This window comes from Arvicola amphibius, chromosome 9 (genome assembly GCF_903992535.2).
Source record: "Arvicola amphibius chromosome 9, mArvAmp1.2, whole genome shotgun sequence".
In the NCBI taxonomy this organism is placed as follows: Eukaryota; Metazoa; Chordata; class Mammalia; order Rodentia; family Cricetidae; genus Arvicola; species Arvicola amphibius.
Genome location: NC_052055.2, coordinates 42,094,197 through 42,121,572, shown reverse-complemented (window position 1 = coordinate 42,121,572; position 27,376 = coordinate 42,094,197). Strand labels below are relative to the sequence as shown.

General features: G+C 52.6%; 1 protein-coding gene across 3 annotated transcripts in view; it reads left to right on the top strand.

The window, feature by feature from the left end:
* The window catches only part of Scube1 (signal peptide, CUB domain and EGF like domain containing 1), a 117,357-nt gene that overhangs the window by 45,340 nt on the left and 44,641 nt on the right, over nt 1–27,376 (top strand). For 2 of the 3 annotated variants that reach the window (XM_038342916.1, XM_038342915.1), the window contains exons 4-6: nt 3,671–3,805; nt 22,346–22,471; nt 26,865–26,981. In XM_038342916.1, the coding sequence (XP_038198844.1) occupies nt 3,671–3,805; nt 22,346–22,471; nt 26,865–26,981 (378 nt within the window). The remainder of the gene's footprint in view (nt 1–3,670; nt 3,806–22,345; nt 22,472–26,864; nt 26,982–27,376) is intronic. The other variant, XM_038342917.1, reaches the window with a different exon arrangement.

The following is a 27,376-nucleotide window of genomic DNA, read 5'->3' as shown; positions in this document are numbered from 1 at the left end:
CCCAAGCCTGCCTCTTGTGAAAGAGATACAAGCTTATCCCCACTCACGGCAGGGGTGGCACAGCGGGACCTGTGATCCAGGCAAAGGAATGAAGTGGAGAGGTAAGGCCTCCAGGTCTGGGAGAGCTGGAAGGAGGCACTAAGGTGGCAGCGGGGAGAAATGAGGAACTACCCTCCGCCCCATGAGTCCCTGACTAAGTTATTCTTGCCTACGGGAGAGCACTCTGTCCTTTGGGTTTTGAGACAGTCTCTTTCCATCTCTCTCCTCTTCTGAGAACCAGAGGTGATAGGACCCAGGAGTTGGGGTGGGAAGGGTTCCTGAGTGGCTCTAGCGAGCAGTGTCTACTAAGCTGCGTGGAACTAGCATCAGGCGTTCATCTGTGAAGTGACTGGGCCTCTGGAGGGGGCGTTCCCAACAAGACCAAACACACAGTCCATCAGTAAGAACAACCATGATTTCATAGAGAGAGGGGAAAGCCTACTTGTACCCCAGTGCTCCAAGGGGCTCCCTGGAGGACAGTCTGCAGACCCTGCTGCCGTGCTTCTTGAAGACAAGGCCCCGTACTGCCCATGTGCTAATGGAAAACAGAGCAGACCTCAGAGAGCCCTGTTATGGACTCCCTTCTGGCCCTAAGGACGCCTCTCATGGTAAGATGCACCCTGTGCTGGGTCACAGTGTGCTGGCTAACTCCAAGGAACAGCCAAGGGACTGTTTTTCCATGGTACTCTGCCAGTTGACCCCCATCTGGGCTAGGTGGTAGGCAGATTTCCCATGATCCCAGCTACACCAGCTGACCATCCTCCAGCCGCCACGAGTCCTCTTTGAGAGCCTGAGATGCTGAGTGTCTATAGAAGAGGTCATTAGTGTGGCCTCAGGCTGTATAGGGACTCAGCGTCCCCACGACTTTCTACCCTACTTGGGTAGGATGTGGGGCCCTGTTTGGACACAGTAGGGTGCAGAGGGACAACTCTCTTTTCCCGCCTGCTTAATCTTGGGGTTTTATCATTTGGGAGCAAGGGAAAGACATGTTTACACGGCCTTGCATTTGTTTCAAATTATTCATCAGTGTTGGCGAGTCATTGTTCCCCGCTAGTATAAACAGCCCTGTCCCAACAGCACAGCCACCCTGCCAGATCACTGAGGGCCTGTGGATGCCTTATGTCAACTGCCCTGGTTCCTAGCTTTTGGTGAGGTGCAGAGCCGGGCCAGGCCAAATGCCTGCAGATAGGTGGCATTCAGGGCAAGGCCACATTTCTGCCCCATGCAGGGCACTGGAGGGTGTATTTGTGCCTTGTTTGTCTTGCAATGGAGACTTGGCCTGAACTAGAGTCTGGGAGCCAGGAGAGAGGCAGTGATGCATGGCAGAGGGCACACCTGCATCCTAGGGTCAGGGCTCATGGTTGGCTGTGTGCTAAGACGCAGGCACAGGTGCCTACCTCTCTCCGTGCAGTTGAGTCAGACACAGGGCTCAGCCCAGAGACAGTCACTCTGCATCCACACTGCTCACGGACCATGCCTTATGGGTCTCAGGAGTGTGTGTTTAAGTTGATCTCAGACTCAAGCTCAGGAGGGAGCGGGTTCTTCATAACCGGTCTGAAATATGTTTTGGGTACAGCCAGCCAAGCAAGGTATCTGTGGGCTCTTGCTCTGGGGTTCTGGCCTCAATGTGAGTTCTGCCTTCACTCTGACCTACTGCGTGGGCCACCCAGGTCACGTCAGCTCCCTGAGTGTCCTATGACCCATGGATGCCATGCAGTTAGTAACACACGCTATCACATGAGCTGCTGAGGCCTTAGTGAGGCCCCTCGGTCCACAGGAAGCGCCCAGGATGCTGGCTTCCTGTTGCTCAGGTGACCAGACAGTGCCCGGGGCAGACCCTCCTGCAACATGGAAGATGTGCTTTGGGGTTCACCAAGTAAAGGTACTCCATGTACTTTGGGGTTCACTAAGGAAAGGTGAACTGGACCAGCAGGACGCCATCAACAAGACTGTAGAGAAGGCTATTCAGAGTTAGCAATGCCCCCAGTCATCCTCACCACCGCCCTCCCCACAACCCCTGTGGCTGCCGCACCTCCCAGGTCAGTCTCTGGGCCTGCTGCTCCTCTCAGCGAGAGCCACCTTTACATGTGAGCTGGAACCTTTGGTGGCTTTTAGAGTTGAGAGATCTGTTTCCCTCCTCCGACAGCCGCATGGCTGACATTTGAGCTTGCCGGAGGATAATGATGCTCCACGCTGTGGGCCTCAAAGGCAGCCGTGCGGTCTCCTGGGTGGTAAAGTGGTCTGCCGCCCTCGAGCCTAAATAGGACCCAGCTGACAGTGCTGGAGAGCCGAGCTGTCCCGGTTCAGTGCAGGACATCGCCTGCCTCTACCTTTATTTCCCCCTCACATCCTTTTGGTCTCTATAGCAAAAGATGTCTGTGTTAAAAAGCATAGGAAATTTACAATGCCAAAGTATGTGTGCACGTATGCATACAAAGGAAGTGTGTGTGTGTGTGTGTGTGTGTGTGTGTGTGTGTGTGTGTGTGTGTGTGTGTTGGAGCCTGGGGATTGGCTGGGCACAGCCAGTAGCTCCATACGCACATTGCTTTGTGGTTTTATGTATTTGCCTATTAAAATGACAATACAGCCATGGAACATTAAGGTTTAAGAAGCCCTTCTTTCATTAAACAAACCGACAGAGTAGGGGGTTATGACTCTGGTAATTGAAACATGCTGTTCTGCTCAGGACCAGAGCTCCCTAAAGGCCCTTTCAGCCAGTCACACCCTTTGTGCCAACAGCCTCTGGTCAGAAGTGAGCATCGGCCCTGAGCCGGTGCCTCCCGCAGAGTGGGAAAGACCTCTTGGCAGCCTTCCCCGGCAGTCCTGGCAGCCAGAGGTCAGGGTCTTTTCAAATCCTCCCCTCACCCTACTAGCTTTTGAAATCAATCTGCCAAGCTGAGACCTTCAGGGTGGCGCAGGCTGCCCTGACCTCCAGCCTCCCCCTCAGGGCTCCAGAGTCTTGTGCTGTCAGCTGGAAACCCGAGGTGGGTTGAAGAACTGGGGAATGGTGGGCTGCGGTTAGCTGAGCTCCGTGTTAGGGAGACACTTCGGTTTGCACTGTCATCCTCGGGAGAAGAGTCCGGTGTAAGGCCAGGTTTGGGAGTCAATGTGCTGGGTCTAAAGGCTACCCCTGTCACTTCCCATGTAACCCGGCACAGATTCCTCGTCTATAAATGGGCTAACACCTGCATCTGATAAGGTTGGTGCAAGGACCAGAGTTAACGTAGGAAAGATGCTTAGATCTATGCTAGGCACACAGGGATCAGTCATGACCCTCCAGCCCTTGTAACTGACTACTTCTGGGGTATACTGGGGAGTCCTATTGTGGGGGATTACCATGGAATACCATGGAGTATGTCTATGGAGTACTATGAAATACCTCTGGAGTACCCCCCATGTAGTACCATCATCACATGGTTCCACAGAGTACCCTTTGAAGTACCATCACGGCACGGTGCCCTGGAGTACACTGTGCAGGACCATCACAGCACAGTGCCATGCAGAATACCATGAAGTACTTCCGTTGTACAGCACCTCTGTGGAGACCCTTCATTAACCAGTGGAGAACTGGATTGTGTCTGTGACCCACTAGCTCCAGGTGTGACGTCTCCTTCTCTCCCTCTTCTCACAGATGTGGACGAGTGTCAAGACAACAATGGCGGCTGCCAGCAGATCTGCGTCAATGCCATGGGCAGCTATGAGTGTCAGTGCCACAGTGGCTTTTTCCTCAGTGATAACCAACACACCTGCATACACCGCTCCAATGGTAAGTACAGCCTGTGCTGACCAGGCATGCCTCCCAACCCTGCGGAAACTGACAGGCGGCCCTCTCCACATGTGGATTCCAGAAGCCTCAGGGTCAGGGTAGGGGCTCTCAGTGGTGATCTTCGTAGCTATCGTGTATTACCAATGTTGGTCTTTGTAGAAATATTTCTATTCCTGCTCTCTGCCAACTGTTGGTATTTCTTCTGTCTGTATGTGGTGGGGCTGAGACCCCGTGTTTGCCAGACCCCTTTGAAAAAGGCTGATGTCACCTATATCTCCATAAGCCTCTAGTACCCACAATTATCTGCTTCCTGTTCCTGGGTCCTGCTGAGGGACCTTGTGAGAGCCTGCTGCCCCTGGAGGCCAGGTGGGATGGGGTGACTCAGCAGGCTGAAGCTAAATGGACTGAGCCAAGCCCAGCAGGTGAAGGTTCTTGGTGTCAGGGCACTGATGTTCCGATCCTGGAGGGTTTTGAAGCTTGGGCCTACGGCAGCAGGACTGTCAGAAGCCAACACGTGTGTGGAACCTGGGTCAACACATGTATGGAACCTGGACTAAGTGAACAGCAATAGCAAGGCTCACGTATGCAAGCTCCAGATCCCAAAGCAGGGCTGTGAACAACTACAGAGAACCTAGCGAGACAGTGCCAAGAGCCAAGGCTCCTGGGGTCAGGCTGTCCTGTTATAATCAAGGCTAGAGATGTGACGTTAGCTAGAACAGCCCACTGTCCCTTCTCCACGTCTGACCTTTGACAAGGAGACAAAGCTGGAGATTTGCCAGGGAAAGACAGGAGCAAAGAAGGCTCATGCTGGGCTTAGCTCCACAGAGCCCAGGTGAGAACCCAGCTCCTCCATCCCTTCCTGGGGCCACTCTTCAGCGAGCTCCCTGTGTCCCTGGAGCCTCAGCTTCCTCGTTCACAAGACAACGGCCATGGCACTGGGCCAGCTGGGTGTCTGGAGCTACAAGGAGAGACTAGTGTGACCTGCTGGTGTTCCGTGGGGCTGCCAGGGGTGGTAGAGTGGGGTTCTAGGACACTGTGTGTGGTTTCTGCTAGAAAGTGATTCCTGGGAAAATAAAAAGCAAAAATACATTTGAAATATATTAGGACTGTAAACCGGAAGTATTCTAGTAGTTTCTTAGATTGCCTGGGTTTATTTTGGCAGTTTCCTCACAGACAAGTCTGGTGCACTGACCCCTGGCAGTACAGTGTCCCCAGCACATGAGGGCCAAACTTAGTGTTTTCTGGACACTTGCTCCAGACACCAGAGCTACCACACACAGGTGGCCTCTGGAATACAGGTGCTTATCTTGTTCCTAATACCACCTAGCTATGGTGCCACTGGACAGAGCTGTCCAAGATGGAGGCAAGGGTTGTAAATGAGGACCTGAGTCCCCAAGGACCATAAGAAGCAAGTTAGTGAGCCAGACAGGAAATGCATGTGGCAAGGCCCTGGATTCTGCCTATGTTGGTGGTGGGTGGTTCTGGGTGGAACTTCCAGTCACGTTCCAGGGGGTTTTGTCCCCACCAGCACATGCCTTTGGAGAGAGCATCGGGTGGGCTGTGGTGAGGCCGTGCCTCTAGTTGAGTGTACGAGGAAGAACAGATGGCAGGATGCAAGAGGGCAGCTGTGGCTGGTCCGATCTGCCTTGTTGGCCTCTGCTGGACCGAGAGGTTACAAATTTCAGTGTTTACCTCAGGAGATGGGTGAGAGGAGGTAGCAACCCCGGGGTGAGCAGGGAACTGCTACCAGGGCAAAGGCCTGAACGCCACCACCACAGAGCGCTCATAGGAGACCGGGTGTGACTCCACTGACAAGGGAGGAAGCAGAGTTGGGACTGGAGCCAAAATGCGCTTGCTGTAGTGGCTCTGTTCAGGTCATAAGGCCTGTCAGAGAAGAAGCAGGTGGTGGGACAGTGGCCAGAGCTGAAGGCCTCTGTGTGGGAACCATGGCTGTACCGAAATCAAATGATGAAAAAGAGCCATGTGGAAGTCTGAAGCAGTTCCCTAGGCAAGGTACGTGGACAGAGGCCTGGCAGTTTTGGAGCCAAGACTGAATGGTGGAATACGATAGGCTAAAGGAAAGGGGTCCCAGGAGGGGAGCTGAGGGCCCAGTCATGGCAGGGATCCTGGGGCATGTCGGGGAGGTATGGGGAGGGGTTTGTATGTTCTGAAGAGAGTAGCCATAGAACACTGGCGCTTGGAGGGGGGTCGGTGACAGGAGATGACTCTTAGGGGAATTTAGGAACTCTAGAGACTGGGAGCGAAAGAATTGTGTACTGGCTGGTATTGGGTATAGCCTCAGACTCAGGTCATCCTACCCAAAAGCTCCCCTGGAATTTTACAAAAGCTAGGAATACAGAGTTGGCCAGAATCCAGTTGTAGCACCTCATCCCCAGTCTCTGTTGACTGACAGGCAGTTGAAAGGGGTCCCTTTCCTTATTGGGAACGTTGACTGGAATCTCTGGCTTTTAAAGCTGGGTCAATCTAAAAGCTCATGGGGATCTTCTGGGAGCCCATCTTGCAGGGCAAACGGCAATGCAATGTCTAGGCTTCCAGACCGGAGGAAAGTGTGCACAATGCCTGGGAGATGGCGGGACACGGGATCCTGGGCAGGCAGGTAGCCGATCTCCTGAAGCACAGTCTGTGGTTGTAACAAGATCAACCACAGTGACAAATCTAGCTCAAGAATCAGAGCCAGCCTGGAAGTGCTAGGATGGAGCGCCTCGCCTCCCAGGTGGCCTCTGATTCTGTGGCTTCTGGGAAGGCAAATGGATTCCTCCTGTCACCTGACTGGCTAATTCCTCTCCATATCTCTGGAATCCCCCTTGTAGCACGACTAATAATAAAAACTCAGAGACAGATACTGGGATTCAACCTGAAAACAGAAAAGCAAAGCAGCCATCCAATGGCTCTCACCTCTACCTCAGTTCGAAAATGACAATCCTACCTCCAGGAAACCTCAGAATGAGACTGAGACTGAGAGCTGTCTCCTCCCATTTTATATTCCTCTCTAGTTCTGGGATTAAGGGCTTGCACCACTACTGCCCAGTTTCTCTGGCAAACTGATGTGGCTACTGGGATTAAAGGTGTGTGTCATTGGTGCCTGGTCTGTAAGGCTGGCCAGTGTGGCTGTTTTACTTTTCTGATCCTCACGCAAGCTTTATTTATTAAAATACAAATGAAATGCCACTATACCCCCTACCCACCCACCCAAAGCACAGACCTGTTTTGATTAGATGTATGCAGGGCCAAGGTGAGTCTGGGTTCCTGGCCCAGGAGGGAGGCCTTGCAGCTCAGTACTTGTAAGTAGCCTGGCTTCCCAGGCACCAGCATAAACCCTGGCCTGAGGTTTATGGATCAGGCCCAGGCTGGATTGGAGCAATAGGCTCTTGGCTTCAGAGCCCCTGGGGCCTCTGCTGTCACTTCTGCCTCTTTGGGTCATTTGGTTAAAAAAAATAGCCCCTTAAGGAAAAGCTTTGAAACACCCAATGTAAAATCTGTCCTAGGGGTGTGCCATGGAGGCAGTTAATTCCTGCTGGTTTCCAGAACTTTGGGTTGGCTTGACTTGACACTGATGATGTTCAGGCTGCACTGGATGAAAAGGGACCCTGGGGCTGTTGGATCTGGCTAGTTTCTCTGCTTAGCGCTTCCTGGTAAAGGCTTTGGTGTCCTGACAGCCCACAGGCCCACCTCTGCTCAGCCTCTGGCCCAAGTGCTAACAAGGCCTCCTCTGACCTTCAACTCCTCCTCTGGCCTTCAGCCCGAGGGCCACTCCAGACTCAGCCCAGCCTCTGCTATTACTAGGCCAGCCGCCTGACTACCCAGAGGCTAACACCTCTCCCACCCCTACCCTTCCAGTCCTTAAAGTATGTCAAGTTCTTGCTCCAAGAAGATGTGTCCTCATGGATGGTTTTGCCCTTTTCCTCAGCAAAGTGTTATTTCTTCCAGTCTAACCGACACTGGCTGGATCTGGAAGGGTCTCTCAAAGCCAAAGACTCCCACCTTTGTGAAAAAATGTTTCTCTGTCATCTCCCCACTTATGGATCCAGTTAATTGTTGGTGCCTTCGGATCCTAGGTTGGGGCCATTTGAATTTCTTTTTTCAGCCTAGGATAAGATTGACTGTGAAACCCTCTATGACTATGAGCTGGGACAAGCACCTTGGGGATTCTTCAGATATGTTTTTCTCATCTGAGGGGGTGGCCAATCGAGCCATCATACCCACGGTCACCTCATTGACTATGGTGGCCTATCATGAGTCCTGACCACCCCTGGTGGCCAATGGGGTGTGATATTAAGGTGCACCTGCATCCCTGGTGGCCAATGGGGTGTGATGTTGAGGTGCACCTGCCTCTTGTTCAGGAAACTGTTCCACAGGGCTGTCTTTAGAGTCTCACTAGACACCTGCCGTGGTCCAGCCTTGGCAGGGGCTGAAGGCAGCAGAGTGAGAGGAAACCACCTTGTTGTAGGAAACAACACAAGCTCACAAGGGGGTTTCAGAGCTGCATGTAGCCAAACCTTGCCCTAGCCCCCACCCCTTTATTTAGATTTGAGGTGATTCTCTGCTATGTTGTCCATGTTTGCTCATGCTCGCAGACTCCAGTGATGGGCTAGCCTCGGCCTTGGAGCAGCTGACACTGCAGCTGTGCCTGTTCTACCCGGCTCCCGGGGCACTTTGGAATGCGTGCTTGTCTCCATTAGTGTGACTGGGGTGCAACTCCTTGCAGCTAGGGAGTTATCAGGGACAGGGACACTGTTCATCACAATTCCAAGTCCCAGGGCAAAGCAGAGCCTTTGAAGGGACAGAGGGGTAGGACAGGACAGACGAGGAAGGCAGATCTCAGCAGCAGGGCTGAGTGGTGGGTGGGGTGGGCAGGCATTGTTGATCTGTCCCCAGGTCCTGTGCTGTGACTATGGAGGTAGTCTGTGCTGGGCATAGGTGGAGAGGCAGATGCAGAGGCTCACACACCTGCAGACCCTGCCCAGATGAAGGAGCCACGCCACAGAGAAGCCGGGCACACTTTGCTTGCTTGAGATCTACACCAGATCCAGCCACAGGACAGGCTGCACTGCAGACTCTCGAGCTTCTGTTCCCCAACAAGGGCGTGGAGCCCACCTAAGACATTCCACATCTGGCTGAGGGTCTTCTGCACATGCTTAAGCACATGTGTAAATGAATGTAGAGGACTCTCATGTCTTCTGTCCCTGGCACTCACCTGGGACTTGGGGCCACATGTCCACAAGGCTCAAGACTTGGCCTTAAGGGCCATGTGGGCACATTGAAGCACATCTCTGACGAGCTCGTGGGCATAGGTGACTTGTGTGCTCACTGTGTGCTACTAAGGACATCCCTGCCCACCCTCTGCATCCTTGCAGTGGCCCGTTTCAAGTTTGAACTCTGAAGAGTCAGGAACCTTGCCTGAGGTTGCCAGTGTCACTGAGGGAGAGTCTACCATTCACGACCTGGGCTCCTGACTCCCGGCTATTGCAGAGAGCAGGCAATGAGGAAGGTTCCAGGAGTCCTTCTCAATGGCTGGCCCAGGTCTATAGGACTCAGTGGGAGTCCTGGTGTGGTAGACGCCTCTTCCCACCTTACACTACCTGCGGGTCTAGGTGGCAATCATGCCTCCAAAACCATTTTGTGGGAGGATTTTTCTGAACGATCTCATAACATTTCCCTCCTTTTTTAGCCTGAGCTGACCTTGCCCCTTCCCATTACATTTTGCAGTTTTTGCTGTGAACTCAGTTATACAGACAACTGTCCCTGCTACAGACAGAAAGTGTGTATTGCTATTTGGCCCCAAGCTGAATGTCTCCAAACCTCTGGTAAACAGGTGTCTTTTGATACTGTTGCTGCCTGCCATGTGCCACTGACCCGCAGCAGGTCTGACTCTAAGGGTCAGCAGCAGTGATTTCAGTCATATAGGCGTTCAGGTCAGAGGCTGAGGGGCTCTCAGCTTGTTTAGAAGGCATCGTGAGCTCTGGAATTGCCATTGACCGTGCTCCTAGTTTCTGGATACAGTTGTGTCTCAGAGGGTCGGGTTGTGTGAAAATGACCTTGGGTTAAATTATACTTGGCTGTTGTGTTTATTAAGCCACACAAGAACATTTGGGGGTCTGTTTGTTTTACTTGAAACTTTGGAGGAGTAAAAGACCCCCAATGTAACTCGAGACGAAACAGTAAGGATTTTTTAACAACTATTTGTTTTGAAATAATTCTAGATTCATAAAAACAAAACAAAATGTGTTAAATAGAGATGGCGGTGATCTCCACCCAGTTTTCCCCAAAGGCAGCATCTGAGGTCACTAGAGTATAATATGAAGTCAGGAAGTGAACATTGGCACAGAGTGTTTCTTTGGGGTGTGTGTGTGTGTGTGTGTGTGTGTGTGTGTGTGTGTGTGGTGTTTCTGTGCCTTTTGGTGTTTAGTGCAGATTTGAATCAACACCACCATCAAGAATTTGCATTTGGGACCAGGATAGTTCAGCAGGTAAGGGTTCCAACCACCGAGCCCCGTCTGGTGACCTGAAGACAGTCTCCATGGACCCACATGGCGGAAGGAGAGAACAGACTCCCACAAGTTAGTCTCTGACCTCCACAATATGCTGTAGCATATGTACACACACACACACACACACACACACACACACACACACACACACATGCATATATGCTCACACACATAATGAAAAAGAATTTGCCTTTTAAGAACAACTGTATTCTCTGACAGGCACTGACCCACCAGAAGAATGGCTTAGAAGGACTCTGTCATTTAATATCCAAGCCTGTGTGCGTCTAAGAACGAAAAGTCACTATTAGTGTTTGTGGCAGAGCAGTGAATGTTTATTAGGTCATCCAGGGAAACCGAGCCAGTGTCCAATGGTGTTCATTTTACCTTAGCCTTGAGATGGCGCTGCCAGTGTTAAACCCTGGAGCCTTATGGGTGAACACTAGCCAATCCATGGCACAGACAGGGTTAGAAGCTCATAGACTCATGTAAACACTGGGTCCAAGGGTCCTCCTGAAAAGTGGCAAGACTAGATCTCAAGGGGTTCAAGTCATGACCGCCTCCTTGGCGTTTCGTCCATGGCTTCCCACTTCTCTTTTAGAGAAAGAGCAATGGAGAGCAAAGGAGAGGAATCATTTCTTTACCCAACATGCTAGCAGCTGATGTTGGAACTGTGATACCGAGATGTGTGTGGGCGTGGGTGTGTTGCGCTGGGTGATTGGCACATGCCCAGAGGAATAGATCTGAGGCACCCATAGGCTAGTCACACTGGGAACTTTGAGCTTAGTCTGGCCCTGGGAACCTATGGAGCAAGGGGCTGGAAAAGCGTCCGAGAACTGGTAGCTAACTTGAGAAGGAATGAGCAGTCCAACAGGGTGTGGGTGGGGTAAGGAAGCAGCCCAGGGGAGAGCAGGAGTTTGCGGTGGGAATGAGATAACAGGAGGCTAGTGGGGTTGTCTAGCCATGGACCAGTAGCTGCTGAGCCGGAGAAACAGCCTCGGGCTGCTCAAAAAAAAACCACCTCAGAACCACTGGACAGAGTGTTACATGGGTCTCTCTGCCATTTTTCTGTGAGAGTGTCAAGAGCAGACCTCAGACACCCCTGTCCTCCAGTGCCATCTGATCAGGGGGACTAGAACCTAACAGAGTAGGTACCAGTATTTACCCTAATGTGTGCACCATGCAGCCTCACTAGAGGGGATTGCTCTCACCCTGCCCTAGACCTGATGCTTCTTCGCATGACCGATCTTGAGTTGCCTCCAACCTGGCCAGAGTACGAGTCCATTGCCTCCCTGGCCCCAGGGGCCTTCCCCCTTTTCTACCCTGTTAGGTCCAGCAGCGGCTGCTCCACTATCCAGTCGGCTTCTCCCCCATTCCCTGGTTTCTTTAATACCTGAGATCCCCACTGCAGGTTTCATTGCCTGTTGGAGGAGTCCAAAGAGGGTCTACAGCCCCACTCTCCAAACTGGCAGAACCAAGGGAGACAGAAACTGTATCTAACGGGAGTTTTTGCTGACTCCACCTTGAGAAGTGGACATGGGAACCACATTTCTAGCCCAGGGTCACCATCCATCTCGGGTAGGACATGGCAATGAAGCAAGCAGGGAGCTGGGCTGTCGCACTCCCAGATGTCTCACAGGTCCATGAGCAGGATGGCTTGGGGGAAGGTGGCGGCAGGGTAGTTAAGAGGTTGATAGGAAGATGGCCAAGGGAGAGGAGATGGTGGCCCAGGGGAAGGTGAAATGGAAGTGACTGAGGAAGGGGCGCAACGGGATGCCTGACGGGAAAGTGACGGGGCGGGGGGGGGGGGGGGGGGGGTGGCTAAAGGAAAGATGACAGAGAAAACATGGCAGGGGTGGGGGGGCTAAGGGGAACGTGACAGGAAGATGAGTGGAGATAATGTGGCAGGAAGATGGCAGAGGAAGAGGTGACGGGAAGATGGCTGAGGGGAAGGTGACAGGCTGAGGGAGGGTGATGGGGAGATGAGGGGGCGACAAGAGGCAGGTGGAGAGAGAGTTAATAGGGGGTGATTAAGAAGGAAGTGACAGGAAAATGGCTGAATTAGGGAGAGGAGACTGACAGGAAAGTGACAGACATTGTGGAGACAATAATGGGGTAGCTGAGGAGGAGAAGGTGGCAGGAGACTAGTGAGAGGAGGTGACAGTTCGAGAGAGAAAGTGACGAGGAGATGTCTGACAGAAAGGTGGCAGGATGTCTGAGGGGGTCTGTAATGGAGTGGCCTTAGGGAAGCTGGTAACAGAAAGGCTGAGGGAGACGTAGCAGGAAGGATGACAGGAAGGTGGCTGAGGAAGCCGGAAGCCGTGACCAATGGGGAAATGACAGAACACCGAAGGGAAGGTAACTGGAGAGAGGGTGGCTGACGCAGGTGTGAGATGGGGCCCCAGACCTTTGGGAGAGCGTGTCTTCCTCAGGTTTGCATTTAGGACTGGGCTGTTACTCGCATCACATGGGTGCCGAATATTTTAGCGGCAGACACCCCTGACTGAACAAGGCAGAGTTTTGTTCTCTTTACAGTATAGAAACCTGGGAGTCAGTGGAGCCTGGGTGAAAGGGTCAGTCTACCCCCCCCCACTAGACATGGCCCAGGGCCTTCTGCATGACAACCTACATATTTAAAGCTGGAAATGCCAAGTCCCATCAGAATCTGACTCTGTGTGTGATTAAGGGTCTTCAAGAATGGTGTCTACAGGGCACCTGCCCTCTGTCTCCTGAGCTGCTGGCTCAGCCCCAGTCTCTGCTGAGGTCTGAAAGAGTCTGAAGGAAGGAGGGAAACCTTGAGACTTTGGGATCTCCTTGAAGGTCAGGATCCTAGGACTCTGTGGAGTCTCAGACCTCCCTGTGTGTGTTCTCAGAGGGCAGAGGCAACAAGCCTCTGCTTGTCATATGTTTGGCAATTTAATGACCCTACACCCTAATCCCTCTGTCCTGCTTCTATGCATGACACGTAAAAGGCCCCCATCTTTGTACGTGGGGACATCCTCCCCAAATCATAAGCTGCAGGAAAAGCAGATCCAAAACCAGGTGCCACCCAGACCAAGCTCAGAGGCAACTCTGTCACAGAACTGGGGGTGGGCGTGGGGGGGGAGCAGAGGAGCGCTCACCCAGCCCTCACTCAGTCTGTCCATAGCAGAGAAGATTGCGAGCTGTTTCGGTGCCTTCTTGCTGTTATGATTATTCAGTATTATTTCTGTTCCATTCTTGAGGCTATGAGACTGAAGAACTAGGCTCCAGAACGTCCCATATCTGGTGAGGAGTTCTCTGCCTCTTTCTGTGTGCAGATGTAACCAAAGGCAGGGGGCAAAAGGCCTCGCTATTGCCTGTACCTGTTTTCATGGGCCTTAACTTCACCCAAGATCCACCAGCCTCATCATTCATAAAGGTCTCACTCCTTCCATTGTATTCAGGGTTCCATTTTAAGTGTCAGTTTTGAAGGGGACCCACACATGCTTCCTACCTGCTAGGATTAGGAGTGAAGTGTTTTCTTCCAGCCAGTATTCAGACTCCTGAGGCGTGGTAGCAAGCCCCTGCCTGGCCTGAGTTGGCCATGGCCATAGTGGTGGGAAATGCCAAGCTCACCTCGCTTCTGGGATCTGAGCACACTGCCCACGCTCACGGTGGAGTCAGGCCTGGCTGGGAGCTGCTTGGCAGAGGCCACCTGGGGAGTTCGGAGTATGTATAGAAGTTTGGGTCAGGAACTGCCTGCCACAAGCACAGCCTCTGAGCTATCCCAACTCTGACTTTATCCAGCCCTCCTGCTTTCTTGCCCCTCAGGCTGGTCCTTCATCCTCGCGCCTTTGCCTTCAGCTCAGCCTGTCTTGCTTTCATTTCGCCTTGCCCTGAAGACCGACTGGACACTTACCTCCTCTAACCCTGCCTCAGTCATATGAGCCCTCGCCAGGCCCAGCTCCAGTCCCTTAAGCGTTACAGTGGCTTCCACTGGGGATTGCCCTGATGCTCACAGCTACCCTGTGAGGTGCCTCAGATAAGTGCCGCCATGCCCCTTGATGGAAAACGGCTTCCCTTCCCATGCCTTACTATGTGAGGAGGGGCGCTTAAAGATGGGGAAGGCGAGGTTTCTGGTACCAGAACCAACTCTTTCTCTTTCCCAATTCCAATAAGCAAGTCCACAAACAAAGCCCCTCTGTCCCTCACGAGAATCCCCAGCTAAATCATGACTTAGCATCCTGTGAGCATACATGGCTGTTGGGCTCCTGTCACTAGTTCCCCAGATACGATGCTCACATCTTGGGAAGCAAGCCAGGCCTGCACTCCAGAGTCCCCACTGTAGCTCCTGCAGGGCCAGGGTCATCCCTGCCTTGTTTTAAGCCCTTCCATCACTGACTATGGGGGCTGGGACCACAGGCCATGGAGGGTTGCAGCCTCCTCGAACTTCCTTGTGTGCTATAGACCAGGTGGGCGGGAGGACGGGCATCCCTGGCACTTAGTGTGGAGATTTATGGTGCTACTGGAAGAGGCCTGGCCCTGTGCGGTCTGGAATGGCCCTCAGCGCGGGGATAATAAATCCATCCCATTATTTTTTATGAGCCTCCCACCCCCATAAACAACTCCTTTGACTGGTGAGCCCGCTTTACCTACTTCTCCTGGCCTGGCCTCAGGCCGGCGCCAGGGGCACCACAGGGCCAGTTTCTTGATGCTGCCAGGCAATCTTTCTGCAAAGCTGTTGGTCCTTGGGGTCTCCAGGAATGGAGAGTGAAGGGCAGAAGGTGAGCCACAGCTCAGAGGGTACCAAGACAAGAGACGTTCGACCCACCTGGCCCTAGGTCCCTTCTCAGAGCTCAGTCCTCGAGCCTCGGAGTCTTGCTGTGAAAGTGAGGTGTGTGTCAGACGTGTTCACGAGAGCGAGAAGGAAGGTGTGTGTACATGCCGTGTCCCTCAGGAAGTGTCCATCCCTGGGCTCCACAGCAGCATGTCACCAGCACACAGCTGAGGATGACTGGGCCTGGCAATGGGCCTTGGATTCTCAGGGCTCCTGCGTGTCATCTGTGTGGTAGTTATCTCATTGATGGGATGTAGAATTCTGGCCATAGAAAGTTACCAGAGGCTGGCTCTGAACTCAGGTCTGACAGGAGCAAGAGAGAGGGTACTGTGCAGCCTAGGCCCCCTGAGACAGAGAAATACCCTCCCCAGCCTTGCCATGCATACTGTCCTCTACCTAGGTCAGGGCTGCCAGCTGCTGACCTCTGGCCAGGTTAGTGCAGCTGCTGCCAGCTCTCCCTCAGCCTTTGTGCACCCAGCCCGCAGGCCATGCCATTCATGGCCTTCCCCCAGCTCCCCACAGGGTTCTAACTCCGATCTTCATAGCCTATCCTTGTCACGAATCCACCCCTGCAAAATCCTGCCACTCCGTGTCCCTGTCTCCTCACACTGCTCCCTCTGTCTGGAGCGCCTGTCTGCTCCAACCATTGCTCCCTTGAGAACCTTCTCAGATGTCTGGGCTGCATGGCTTTGATTTATAAAGCGCTTTCCTGTTCCTTGTACTGAGCAGGGCACAGCCTAGAGAGGCCACCCAGGGACACCCAGCATGTCCTTCCCCGTGGGTCTCTGGTTCAGCCAGGACTTACACCGATGCTGTGGCCATCAGGTCAGCTGATCTTCCAAACCCACCAGACCCTTCCAGCAGGGCCACACACACACACACACACACACACACACACACACACACACATCATGGCTCATCAGTCCCTCAGCCTCATCTGCCTGGCCTTTCTCATGTAAGCAGGCTTCTCCAGGAGACACTCCCAGACTCTTATCCCACCTTCCACCCCTACCCATCCCACTCCACCAGTCCCTCTCCTCCTCTGCACGACATTGCGCAGGAATGCCTGTATTTACTAAGCACCACCTTTAGATTAGGCTAAATATTGGGATTATCCTTGGGAATACAGAGAGCCTCTCTAGGCAGTTTGAGTGCCTGCTGCCCTCGCGGGGTCCAGACGGCAGCTGGGCTGAGGAGGAGGACATCCACAGCTAACAGCCTGGAATCTGTGTCGTCTGGGGCCAGCTAAGAGTGGCATGAGACAACCTGTCCACCACGTGACTTCCTGTGGGCTCCTATGGGAAGGGATAAGGTTGACAAGTTAAAACACAGAAGGTTTACTGTTTTGCATGTAAACATGACCCATGCCACATTTGGGACATACAATTAGGAAGTACTTACCGTTCGTCTCAAATCCAGTCTAACTGGGTGTGCCATGTGGCTGTTTGCTGGGGAGAGTGAGTGACTCGCGGCCCACTGGGCTGGAGGCTAGCCTGTCTTAGTTCATCTCCCAGCCAGACCTTCTCCAAAGCCACCTCTGGATCCTTGGAGTGGCTTCAACTTGGTTGTGGTGACACCTAGTGACAAGCCTAAGAACTTCAAGAGGTGAGGAGGAAGGAAGGGTGGTCCTGTCTGTCAAAGGGGTGACAGGGAGGCTGCCCCAGGTCTCCACTTTTGACGCCCTTCAGCACTCCTGAAAGAAAAGGGTTTCAAGGCTTTCCATTCTCAGACGGGAAGCCAAGCAGGTCCTAAGAACACACTAGAGAAGGCTGCAGTAAGGCATGAAATCGCACTACCCACCTCTGCCACACAACCTCCCTGGTAGCTCTGCACACATCCATCCACATGTGTCTGCAGACACCTCAGATCTGTCCTCCTGTCTGTGAAGGGTGCCCTGTTTCTTGGAGGCAGCTTTCCCAGAGTCTGGGTGATGGAACAGGCCAAGGCACATCTGGGGGATGCTGAACTGTCCAGAAAGCAAGCCCTTCATCTCATCCAGCACAGCAAGGACCAGCCATAGTCCCAGCAGGTAGTGACCACAGAGGGGCAGATCAATAACCCAAAGAACCAAGGGGCTGTCCTTTTGAGGCTTTGGTGGGGGAGCCCTGCAGGAGGAGCAGGGTGCTTCACAGGCAGAAGGGACAGAGAGCCAGCTTGGGTGCTCTGTTATATACCCAAGACCCTTCGAGGTCTGGAGGGAAAATCTCTTTCCCCTGTATGCTGCAGCTTAAACAGAGGGGATAAAGGAAGGAAGGCAGGGGCAGCAGTTCTCTTAAGGAACCAAAGCTGCCGATCGGACACAAGGCTGGCAGGATGAATGGTGAGCATTAGAGTGGCCCCTTGGGGCAAGTGTCCCTACCTCTCACGAGCCACAGCATCCCTACTGCTGGAGCTGTGGTATTCCTAGCAGTCAGTCTCCTGGGCTTCAAGGAGGTTATTTGTACAAAGTACCTGTGGAGTAAGCGGCTCTGCTTGTCCTCATTCAGATGGAGCTGGATAGTTCAAAATGGCTGTCGTCTCCCTTGGCTTCTGTGTTGTCCCATGATCCAGCCCTTCACTCTAGCCCAATTATCAGCCTGTGTGTGCCACAGTGCTCCTGTCTTGGAAGGGCATGTGGTACCCCAGGTTACATCTCTCTAAGGTTGATCTGAAGAATTGACAAGATGACATACTTGTAAGTTGGCTTAAAACTTGACCCCAGACAGGCATCCCAGAGGTCATCATTAGCCTCTTTTCCCCAGCTCAGTCCTGCATCTCCCTTCATGTGACTTCCCTGGGGTTCTTTCCAACTACATAAGCTAGGTTTGCTTTTCCCAAGCTAGGGCAGTTCTGGGCTATGGAAGGCCCCTAAGGTCCCCTTCCAAGTTGGAGGGGTTTGGGAGGTGAAGCAAGGCCATTGTTCTCCTCTGTGTTTAAAGGACAAGAACTCAGAAAGTGATGGTATTGATGAAATTGTCATAGCAGTGACCCTTGAGGGGGCACACATTACAACTCTGACTGGACCAAGGGTGCCAAATCTGTGTTGAGGGACTGTGACATCCACACTAATGTGGCCGTCCTATCTCCACACACATGGGACCATCCCCTAGGCTGGCAGCTGGCCCGTGGCCTGCTGGGAAAGCACCACGGGGCCTGTCAGAAGATCCAGGGATAACGCTGGAAAGAGGCCTGGGACAGGCGTTGCCAGACACAACGTCCCCCATGCTGACACACTTCCACGAGTGGTTTGTAAAGCAGGCACACCCCTTCTCAGACCTGTCAAGAGCAAATGGAATATGGAGAGAGCTTCATTCCACATGCCCCACCTTCCAGAAAACTCTAGGAAGAGGGGGCTATAAAAGATGTCCCATACCTCTCACTGGCTCCTCATCCCTCTCAGGGTCCTGTGACAGTTTTTACCTTGCCCGTGGCTTGAAATCTGAGCCTTCTAAAGCAGGCAGAGGTCTCCCCTGGCACATGCACGGCCCCTCTCTGGCGACAGCCTTCCGTGGCTCCCTCCTGCCTGGGTTGAGGTCCAAAGAAAGCTTTGTTGCTACTGTCCCACCTTGGAAGTAGGACCCAGGGCTATCTAATTCTGCCCAACAGGTGGAGCTGAGGTTTGGAAGTAAGGTAAGCTGCCCACAATCACATAGCATGTGGCAGTCCCATTGTGGACCTGGCAATCCGTGTGGCAGCTAAGGGCCTTGTCTCGCCATTGCACCCGGCCCGGCCTAACACTGAGGAGACACTCAGCCCAAGTTTGCAGAGCATAATTAGATTTGGATGGATCGGATCAGATTAGCTTCGACCTGGCGGGCGGCCTGGGCTGGCTGGCACCAGGCATGTGAAAACCAGGACTTCCGGGAATGACTGAAATTCTCCCAGCGCCTCTGTGGGGGGAAACAAGCGAGCTTTCTCTGAACTTGGTGCATGTGGCTCCCATACCTGCCCCTAGGGAGGTGTGCTAGGAAGCTTGTGGTCTGCATCCCTCTCAGGAGCAGGCATGGTCCAGGCAGAGAGCTGCAGGAGGACAGAGAAGCAAGGCCTGCAGTCCTAAGTCGCAGAAGCTCTGCTCTGCCCTCCCAGATGGGCCCTGGGCCTGGGGCTGAGTATGCATGGGCTCACCACGAGTGACTGAGGCCTGGGCTGGAGAGGTACACAGGTTGGTGGAGGAAACCATCTGTAGCCAAAAGCTGCCAGAGCAGCCTGGCAGAGGCCACGGAAGCTGGGGAAAAGCTTTTAATCTGGAGTCCAAGCCACACTCAGGAGACAGGAGTGCCCAGTGCCTAGTGCCTTCCATGCCTCTTGAGCCCACAGTCTCCTTGCTTTAGAAAATATAGTTTTGGGCAAAAATCATTACATTTCCATGTAGTACGTTTTTGGGTTTGTTGTTATTGTCGTTTGTTTTGTTCTGTTTTCTGAGGCAGGGTTTCTCTGTGTAACAGCCCTCCCTGGTTATCCTGGAACTCACTTTGTAGACCAAGCTGGCCTCAAACTCACAGAGTTCCGCCTGCCTCTGCCTCTCCCAAGTGGTGGGAGTAAAAGCATGGGTCACCACCATCTAGCTACATGTAGTATGTTTTAAGCTGTTACTTCTGAATTCAATAAAGCTTATAACTGTTAGGAACATAGAGAGGACCTGAGTTCAATTGTATTAATGTCCTCAGCCTGTCCCCACCAATTGTGGGAAGCAGGCATCTCTGGATTCTGATAGAGAGGAACCAAGGCTACAGCATACTGGCAGAGAGCTTGGTATGGGAACCTAAGATGGGAGGCTATGCTCGGGGGCAAGGCCTTTCACAAACAAACAAACAAACACACACACACACACACACACACGCACGTGTAAAGCAGACTAAGAGAAACTTTAGGAATCTTCTGAGTGCACCCTGGACACCAGCTCTGTAGCTCCCCATTTCCTTCCTGTGGCCCCGCCACTGACCACTGGCAGTCACCATGGTGCTGGGTCGCTCTCCCAGAGCCTCTCTGGGGTATGACCCCTTGGCTCATGACTGAAGTCTGGACACTCAAAAGGAAAGACTTGGTGCTAACAGGTCATCAGAGGAGAAGGCTTGACAGTTTCTAAAGCTTGGGAATCTGTGGTCCAGGGTTCAGGGATGCATCAGCTCCATGGGGATGAATTCCTGGCAGTCTAATGGTGTGCAGAGCTTCTGGGACTAGAAGTGGAAATTCAATCTCCCTTTCTTCACCACGCACAAGCGGAGCTAAACAGGGCACATGACTCTTCCATGCCTGGGAAGACAAAGCAGGTATGTTAGGACAGCAGTCTGGGAAATCGGTATGGCCTGGAGGATATCAGTGGGGTCAGGAGTCTTTATGGAATTGATGGACTCAGAGATGGGCTTAGGAAGTCACTTATAGAAGACAAGAGGAAGGAACCAGGAAGAAGCCGGGGGATACAGCAGGCAGTGTGGGATTGTGGACCTAGAGAGGATGTACATGAGGACAGGGTACCAAAGGTCGGGTCACAGCTGAAACACTAATCACAGACACAGACACACATTAAGTAGGAAGTGAAGTGTGACCTTGGCTTCAAGCTGCTCACTGACAGTTCCCATTCTGAGTCCAGGAAGCTGCTTGGTAGTCAGACTCTTGACAGGTAGGGTGTCCCAGAAAATGACAGGAAACTAAGTGGGTTTGGATGGCCAAGAAGTGCCTCTCCTGAAGTCACCTCTGAAGAGTGCTCTACCAGCCAGGACCCATCGGGGAGTTGCCTCCCTCAGATCCGCAGGAACAGAAACAGGTCCTGCCAACAGAATGCATGCCAAGCACCTGGCATCTTCCTGGCTGTGGCTTCAGGGAATATTTAAGCCTAATCCTCAAGGCTGAGGGTCTCATGCTTGTTTACAGGTGAGGTTCAGAGAAGCCAAACAATGGTCTCCAAGGCACACAGTTCATGGGGAGCCAGATTCATGACCACGTCTGCTTGACTTCTCAGGAGTTTTGTGAATAAAGCTACATGCCAGGGTGCCAGGGTGCCAGGGTGTCAGGGTGGGCTCATATTGGCTCAGGAGCAACCCTGGTTACTGGTAGCCAGCCAGAAATAGGCTGTGGCCACAGATCAGCTCCCTCCCGGTGACTATTGGATAGTGGTCATCACACACACCTCTGTCCCTGCTGTCAGGCTTAGGTAGTGTTGGAAATGGAGGAAGGGAAGGGGTGGAGCTTCCGTCCGTGCATTGGGTTCCTTGTCTGTCTGTCGTGAGTCAGGTGCTGCAGAAGCTCTGCACTGGTATGGCAGCTTGGCTTGAATTAATGAGCAAATCAAAGTGGGCGGGGGGAGAAGAAGAACATGATCAGGTGAGCCCAGGTGCTGGGCAAAATGCAGCCTTTGCTCATTGCTATCTGTGAATTAACTTTAGACCGCCTTTTCTTTCCTTCTTTTGTGTTTTGTGGTGCTGGGGAGGAACCCATGACCACCAGCATGCTAGCCGAAGTCCACTGAGTCACACTGCCAGCCCAAGACATTTCTGGTCTATTATTTATAATTGCCATAGACCTATCCTTTTAAACATGTCCTGTGTTACTGAGGGCCCACAAACAGCACACAGGGTCACGATTACACTCTCTTCCCCTAGGACAAGGGTCAAGCGTGGCCTCTGAGAAAGATAAGCTATCTCACGTGGTCACCACCTCAGGGTTTCTTTCCCTCTCCCAGACAGCTTTACTTGCCACGCTCTCTCAGATGGAGGTGACATCAGGTCCCAAAGCTGGTGTGCAGCACACAGTGGCTCTCTGCTCTTTGATCTGCCTGTGGCCTCTTGATGGACTTGTGACCTACAACCTCTCACTTGACCCCGTGACCTCATAAATTCTGGAAACTCCTCACAAATCACCCAGAAGATAAACATCAATCGGGGTCATCAGGAGGAGGTTCAAGCCACTCCAGGCAAACAGGGAGGAAATAGAGTTTACTAAGTAGATACAAAAGTGTCCTGGAGCCATTGGAGTCTAAGGAGAGCATCCAAATGGCCCTGACTGAAGGCAATGCTGCAGTCAGGCAGGAGCTGTGCCTGTGACATCAGCAGAATGCACCTGTATGTGTGTGTGTGCGCGCACACACACACACACACACACACACACACGTACATGGGAGCAGTGTGTGCAGTAGCTGACTGAACACACCCACCGCTGGGCTGGGCTGCTTTACTGGTCATCTCTCCACAGCCTAAGGTTCTCTTCTCTCTTCCACTGTCACTGGCCTCCAACCCCTGTCTTTTCTGTCTCTCTTCCCAGAGGGGATGAACTGCATGAACAAAGACCATGGCTGTGCCCACATCTGCCGGGAGACGCCCAAAGGTGGGGTAGCCTGTGACTGCAGGCCCGGCTTTGACCTTGCCCAAAACCAGAAGGACTGCACACGTAGGTAGATGGGAGGCAAATGGGTCAGACACCCCCATGCGTCTCCTACCATTGCTTTGTGGAGGGTCTGTCCAGGGTGCTGGACATTGGTTCAGGGAGGCACTGGGGTCAGGGGAGGACAGGTCTGCTGAGGGGATTGGGGAAGCTGGAGGGGTGGCTCATGACCTCCCAACTTGGGGATTTCTGTACCTGGTGTGACACCGTCAACACAGCCCCAGGCATTGGCTCGGATCATCTGTAGCGCCCTGAACACAAACTCCCCTGTGGGGATGGAGGGCTACAGCTCAGAGGCCTAAAAGCCCCACTTTCTCTATCAGCCTGAGAAGCCCTAGGTGATAGAAGAGTATAAAGAAGCAAAGGAGAACGAGTGGGAGGAAAGGGTGGATGGGAAGGAGTGGACCCAGTGCTGACATTGTTCCAGGTCAGAACCCAGGGTGAGGATATAGTTCACTTGCCTGGCACCAAGCCCTGAGTTCCATCCCAGCACTGCATAGACCAGGTGTGATGGTCCATACCCATAATTATAGCACTTGAGAGGTTGAGACAGAAGTTCAAAGCCAACCTCAGCTGTGCAGACAGTTTGAGGTCAGCCTGCACTACAATGAGATCCTGTCTCAAAAAAAAAAAAAAAAAAAAAAAAAAAAAGCTGAACTCAGTGACCTCCTTAGGACTAATTACAAACCATGAGCCCCATATCTGGTCTGATGAAGGCAACAGGCCAGAGGTACCGTTTCAAGGCCTGCTTGCTTGCCTGGAGGAGATCTGCCCCAGGATTCACCATAGTGTGGGTATGGGGACAGGGTTTCCCTGTGTCCTGGAACTTTCTCTGTAGACCAAGCTGGCCTGGAAATCACATAGATCTGCCTGTCTCTGCCTCCCAAGTGCTAAGATTAAAGGTGTGTGCGATCACAGCCATCCCCAGTCCAACCTCTTATTGTGGGCATCCAGCCCATGAGTGGGAATGAAACTGGGAAAGAAAACAGAACTTAAGACATGCAAGGGCTTCCAGAGCATCAAACCCAACACACCCGGCCAACTGCTTTGTGGGAAGGCAATGAGATGCAGGCTGCGTTTTGTTTGTTCTGGGTCTGCCAAGAGCTGAAGGAACTTCGGTCAGTACTTCCAACTCAGCTGAGCCACGCCTTCATCAGCCTTGCACTGTGGTGTGGAGGACATGCGGAGGAGTCTGCTCCTGCCTCTTGAAGAATGTGTGCCTGCCTGTCTGAGCTTCTGTGGTGGTTGACTGACCCCATGATAAGGACCTCAGCTTTCCTCTCTTCCTCCATTCTCGACAGAAGACAGCTGGCCCACCATCTCACCACTGTGACTCCCTCAGCTCATCTTCCCTGAACAGTTACCAAGGACTTGGAGACCCATGAGCTCCTGCTATTGTTCCTATCCCCAGGGACCCATGCTCCAACCCTCTATGCTATCTACCCATCTCCCAAAGCGGAGGCACTTTCTTCATTCTGGTGGTCTGTGAACTTTTCCCAGGACAATGTGAACAAGTGCCTACTCATCCTAGATGGTGACAGACCAGAGTATGATTCTATCCAAGTCCAACTGGGGGAACCAGTGAGTTTCCTGGTCTTACTTATGAAGCATGAATGACCTCAAAGCAGCCCCACCACCAGAAAGTCTCATGCCAGCGTGAATGATGCCTTCACCACAGCTGCAGACTGGATCTCCCACCCCATCAGTTAACCTTACACATCCTATGCATTCTATCACTGCCTCAGACCACAGCTGGGGCAGAATTGCATACATCTGTCCTGATGAAGATGACAATTGCCGTTGTGTTCAAGGATAACATTCTACAACATCTGGCTATGGTCAGGATGTGGGCCAGTCTTTCTCATTACTGGTGGGTCTTTCCCATGGAACGGCAAAGGCATGCATATTGGCTGTCACCAAGGCAGGACAGAGGTCCTAGCCTGGACCCACAGGCGGATTCTTCCAACTTCAGAGAAAACACTTGCTAACTGGCCACTTTCAGAGCAATTGGGGCTGACTATAAGTCTCCCAGCCCTCATGCTGAGCAAGGACAGGAGCAGGCACAGGCTTCAGGCAAGAATGGTCTCCGAAGACTTGCTCCATGCAGACACTAAAGAGAGGGCTGCCAGTGACCTCACTGGACCAGTTTACCCTGATAACCCATCTGGGACTAGTGCCACATAGGGAGGTTTACCCACAAAACTCCTCTGGGTGTCTAGCTTGGTTGGAAGGACATGGGACAAGCCAGAGTCTTTGGAAAGCTAAGACCCCCTACCCTTGTCACCACAGGGAAAGGAAAGGGCTAAGCCCAGACTAGGGACATTTGCTGATCCCTGGATCCATAGCCCTACCCTCCCTGACAAGGTATTGAAAGCCTAATTCTAGGTCCTAGGCCAAGGAGCGGGGAGAAACCCTAAGGGTTCCCTGGATGGTGGCACTCAGGAGATCTGGCTTTGGTTTCTTCTATGTTTTGAGAGGCATGGTTAAAGATGGTTTGGAAGACCAAATCCCCAGATCCCATATAAGCCTAGACACAGTAGTGTGTGTGTGTCTGTCTGTCATTCTGGTGTTTCTGTAGTGAGGTAGGAGGTGGAGACAGGAGAATGCCTGAAAACTCACAGGTCAGCTAGCCTGCTGTACACAGCGGCAAACAGGAAGAGACCCCTGCCTCAAACAAGGTAGAAGGTGAGGACCAGTGCAAAGGATGGGGGAGACCTGCATGGACCCCCCCAACTCACGTGTATTCAAGAACCTTGGACTCTAGAGTTGATCCGGAGCCCAGGCTATCCCAGAAACCTCTAGACTGGCGGGGAGAGGCTGCAGGGCTCCACACCCCAATCCCTTGTCCCATCAGAGTCTAGAGCCCTTTCCAGGAATGAGGATATTCCTTTATCCATCTTGTCTTCCCAAAGCCCAGCATGCAGAGAATAGGAGGAACTGTCTGTGGCATTCTCACTGCCTTTCCCAAAATGCTTCCTGCCCACTCTGAAGAGGAGTCTCCCCATAATAAAAAAAAATGCCCAGTTGGGGAATGACCCATCCCCTGGGACCTATGCAGGCCCTGATCCTAAGCCCTGGGCTTCTATCCCCAAGAAGGAACACTGGACTGGGAAACACCAACTTTCTGCCTATCACCACCATCCCTAAGTATGGAAAGAACAGACTTCATGCAAGAGAGCCTGTGGGCCATCTAACTTCCCTGGAAGTTAGGTCAAGAAGAGGATGCTGCTGAGAAACCCTGGCTGCTGAAGGCAGTATGTGAGATGCCAGATAGAGACCTGCCCCTTCCAGCCATTCTCATCCTATACTCTCCTCCAGTGATTTCCCTCCCTTGCCAGCCACGTTAACGGATCTGCTTAGTAGGGCGTGATTAATTCAAACTCTCAGATCTGGAATTCGGTGCTCCTCAAACCATGTCTGGACTCAGAATGACTTTCGTAAGTCAATAATGTGTGTAGACAGAGTATGGACAACCAGTCAAGGTCTCCATAAAGACATGCTGTCCAGACATTCAGGTGACATCTCTTGGCCACCAGGTCATGGCGTGATAAAGTGGAGTCTCCAAGGGTCCCTCCGAGAGAGAGCTAGCTCAGATCCTCATCGTCTCTGGCAGCCTCCCTCACCCTACACAGTGGCAGTGGACCATCTTTATGTAAATAAACCTGAACATCATTTGCCTACTTCAGACTGGCTTCCCCTTGCTCAGTCCTGTTCCCATGGGTGCAGGTTGCTGCTGCTTCTATGGAGGAGCATCTGGGCTTGAAGGGCCCCAGATCCTCCAGCCATAGACAGCACCAATCACTCAGTGTAGGTTTTTCTCAGCATATACCACAGGTGACGTTAATTTGCTTATGTTCTGTCTATCTGGGGATTGCTGGTCTCCACAGTGCTGTGAGGGAACAGAGCTGAGATAACTCACATCTAGGACCCACAGAGTAGGATCCATAAACACAGGCAGGGGATCCAGCTGTGCAAGAGCTAAGACTATAAATGTCTCTTTGAACCATGGCTGCCATCTCTCCCACAATGGACCCTATATGTCTTGGTGTGAACAGGCATGTGTCCCAGTGGGACTATTGGGGTTAAAGTGTCTTGCATGTGTGTCTAGCCTCTCCCTCACCCTCCACTCTCTCTTCATGTGTTAGCTATGTGACTCTCAGAGTCCACTCTTGGGCCCACCTCTTAAGACTGGCATTTCTATCTGGCACCCTGGAGGGGCTCAAGGATAGAGATGCAAGTCTGCTTCCCTCGGTCCTCAAAGGACAGTTCCCCTGGTCAGTTCAGGCTCTCGCTTTCCCCAACCCCCACCCCACCCCAAGAAATAACCAATTCCAGTAAACTAACCATTTCTGTTGTTGTTCTGTTTATACACACGTGTGTACACTTTGGGACTAACTAGTAACCTGTAACTATGGAAACGGAGGCTGTCAACACAGCTGCGAGGACACAGACACAGGCCCCATGTGTGGCTGCCACCAGAAGTACGCTCTACATGCGGATGGTCGGACATGCATTGGTAAGTAGGTACTGCCACTGCCATACTACCCCCGGATGTACCCTGTGTGGTCCCCCTGTCTTGGGGGAACAGAAGGGAGAGAAGAAGAGGAGTCACCTACAAGGCTGATGGGGCTGGCAGGCATCCCAAGGGGAGCTTCTGTGAGAATTTGCCCTGGGTCCCTCAGTATCCTGGGACAACATTCCCAAGGATTAGGTCTCCCCACTGGGGTTGCTTCTTGTCCTCAAACTCAACACAGGGGATTGTCTGTAGCAGTGTGGTTGAGCTTGGGGACATCGTCTGTCCCCCAAAGCCCAGTATTTTCTAATGTGAAAAACTCTTGGCAGCCTCGCTGAGTCTGTGTGAGTATTTGCAGGTCCGGGCACTGTTCGCAGTCATGTAGAAACTGAGTGTCC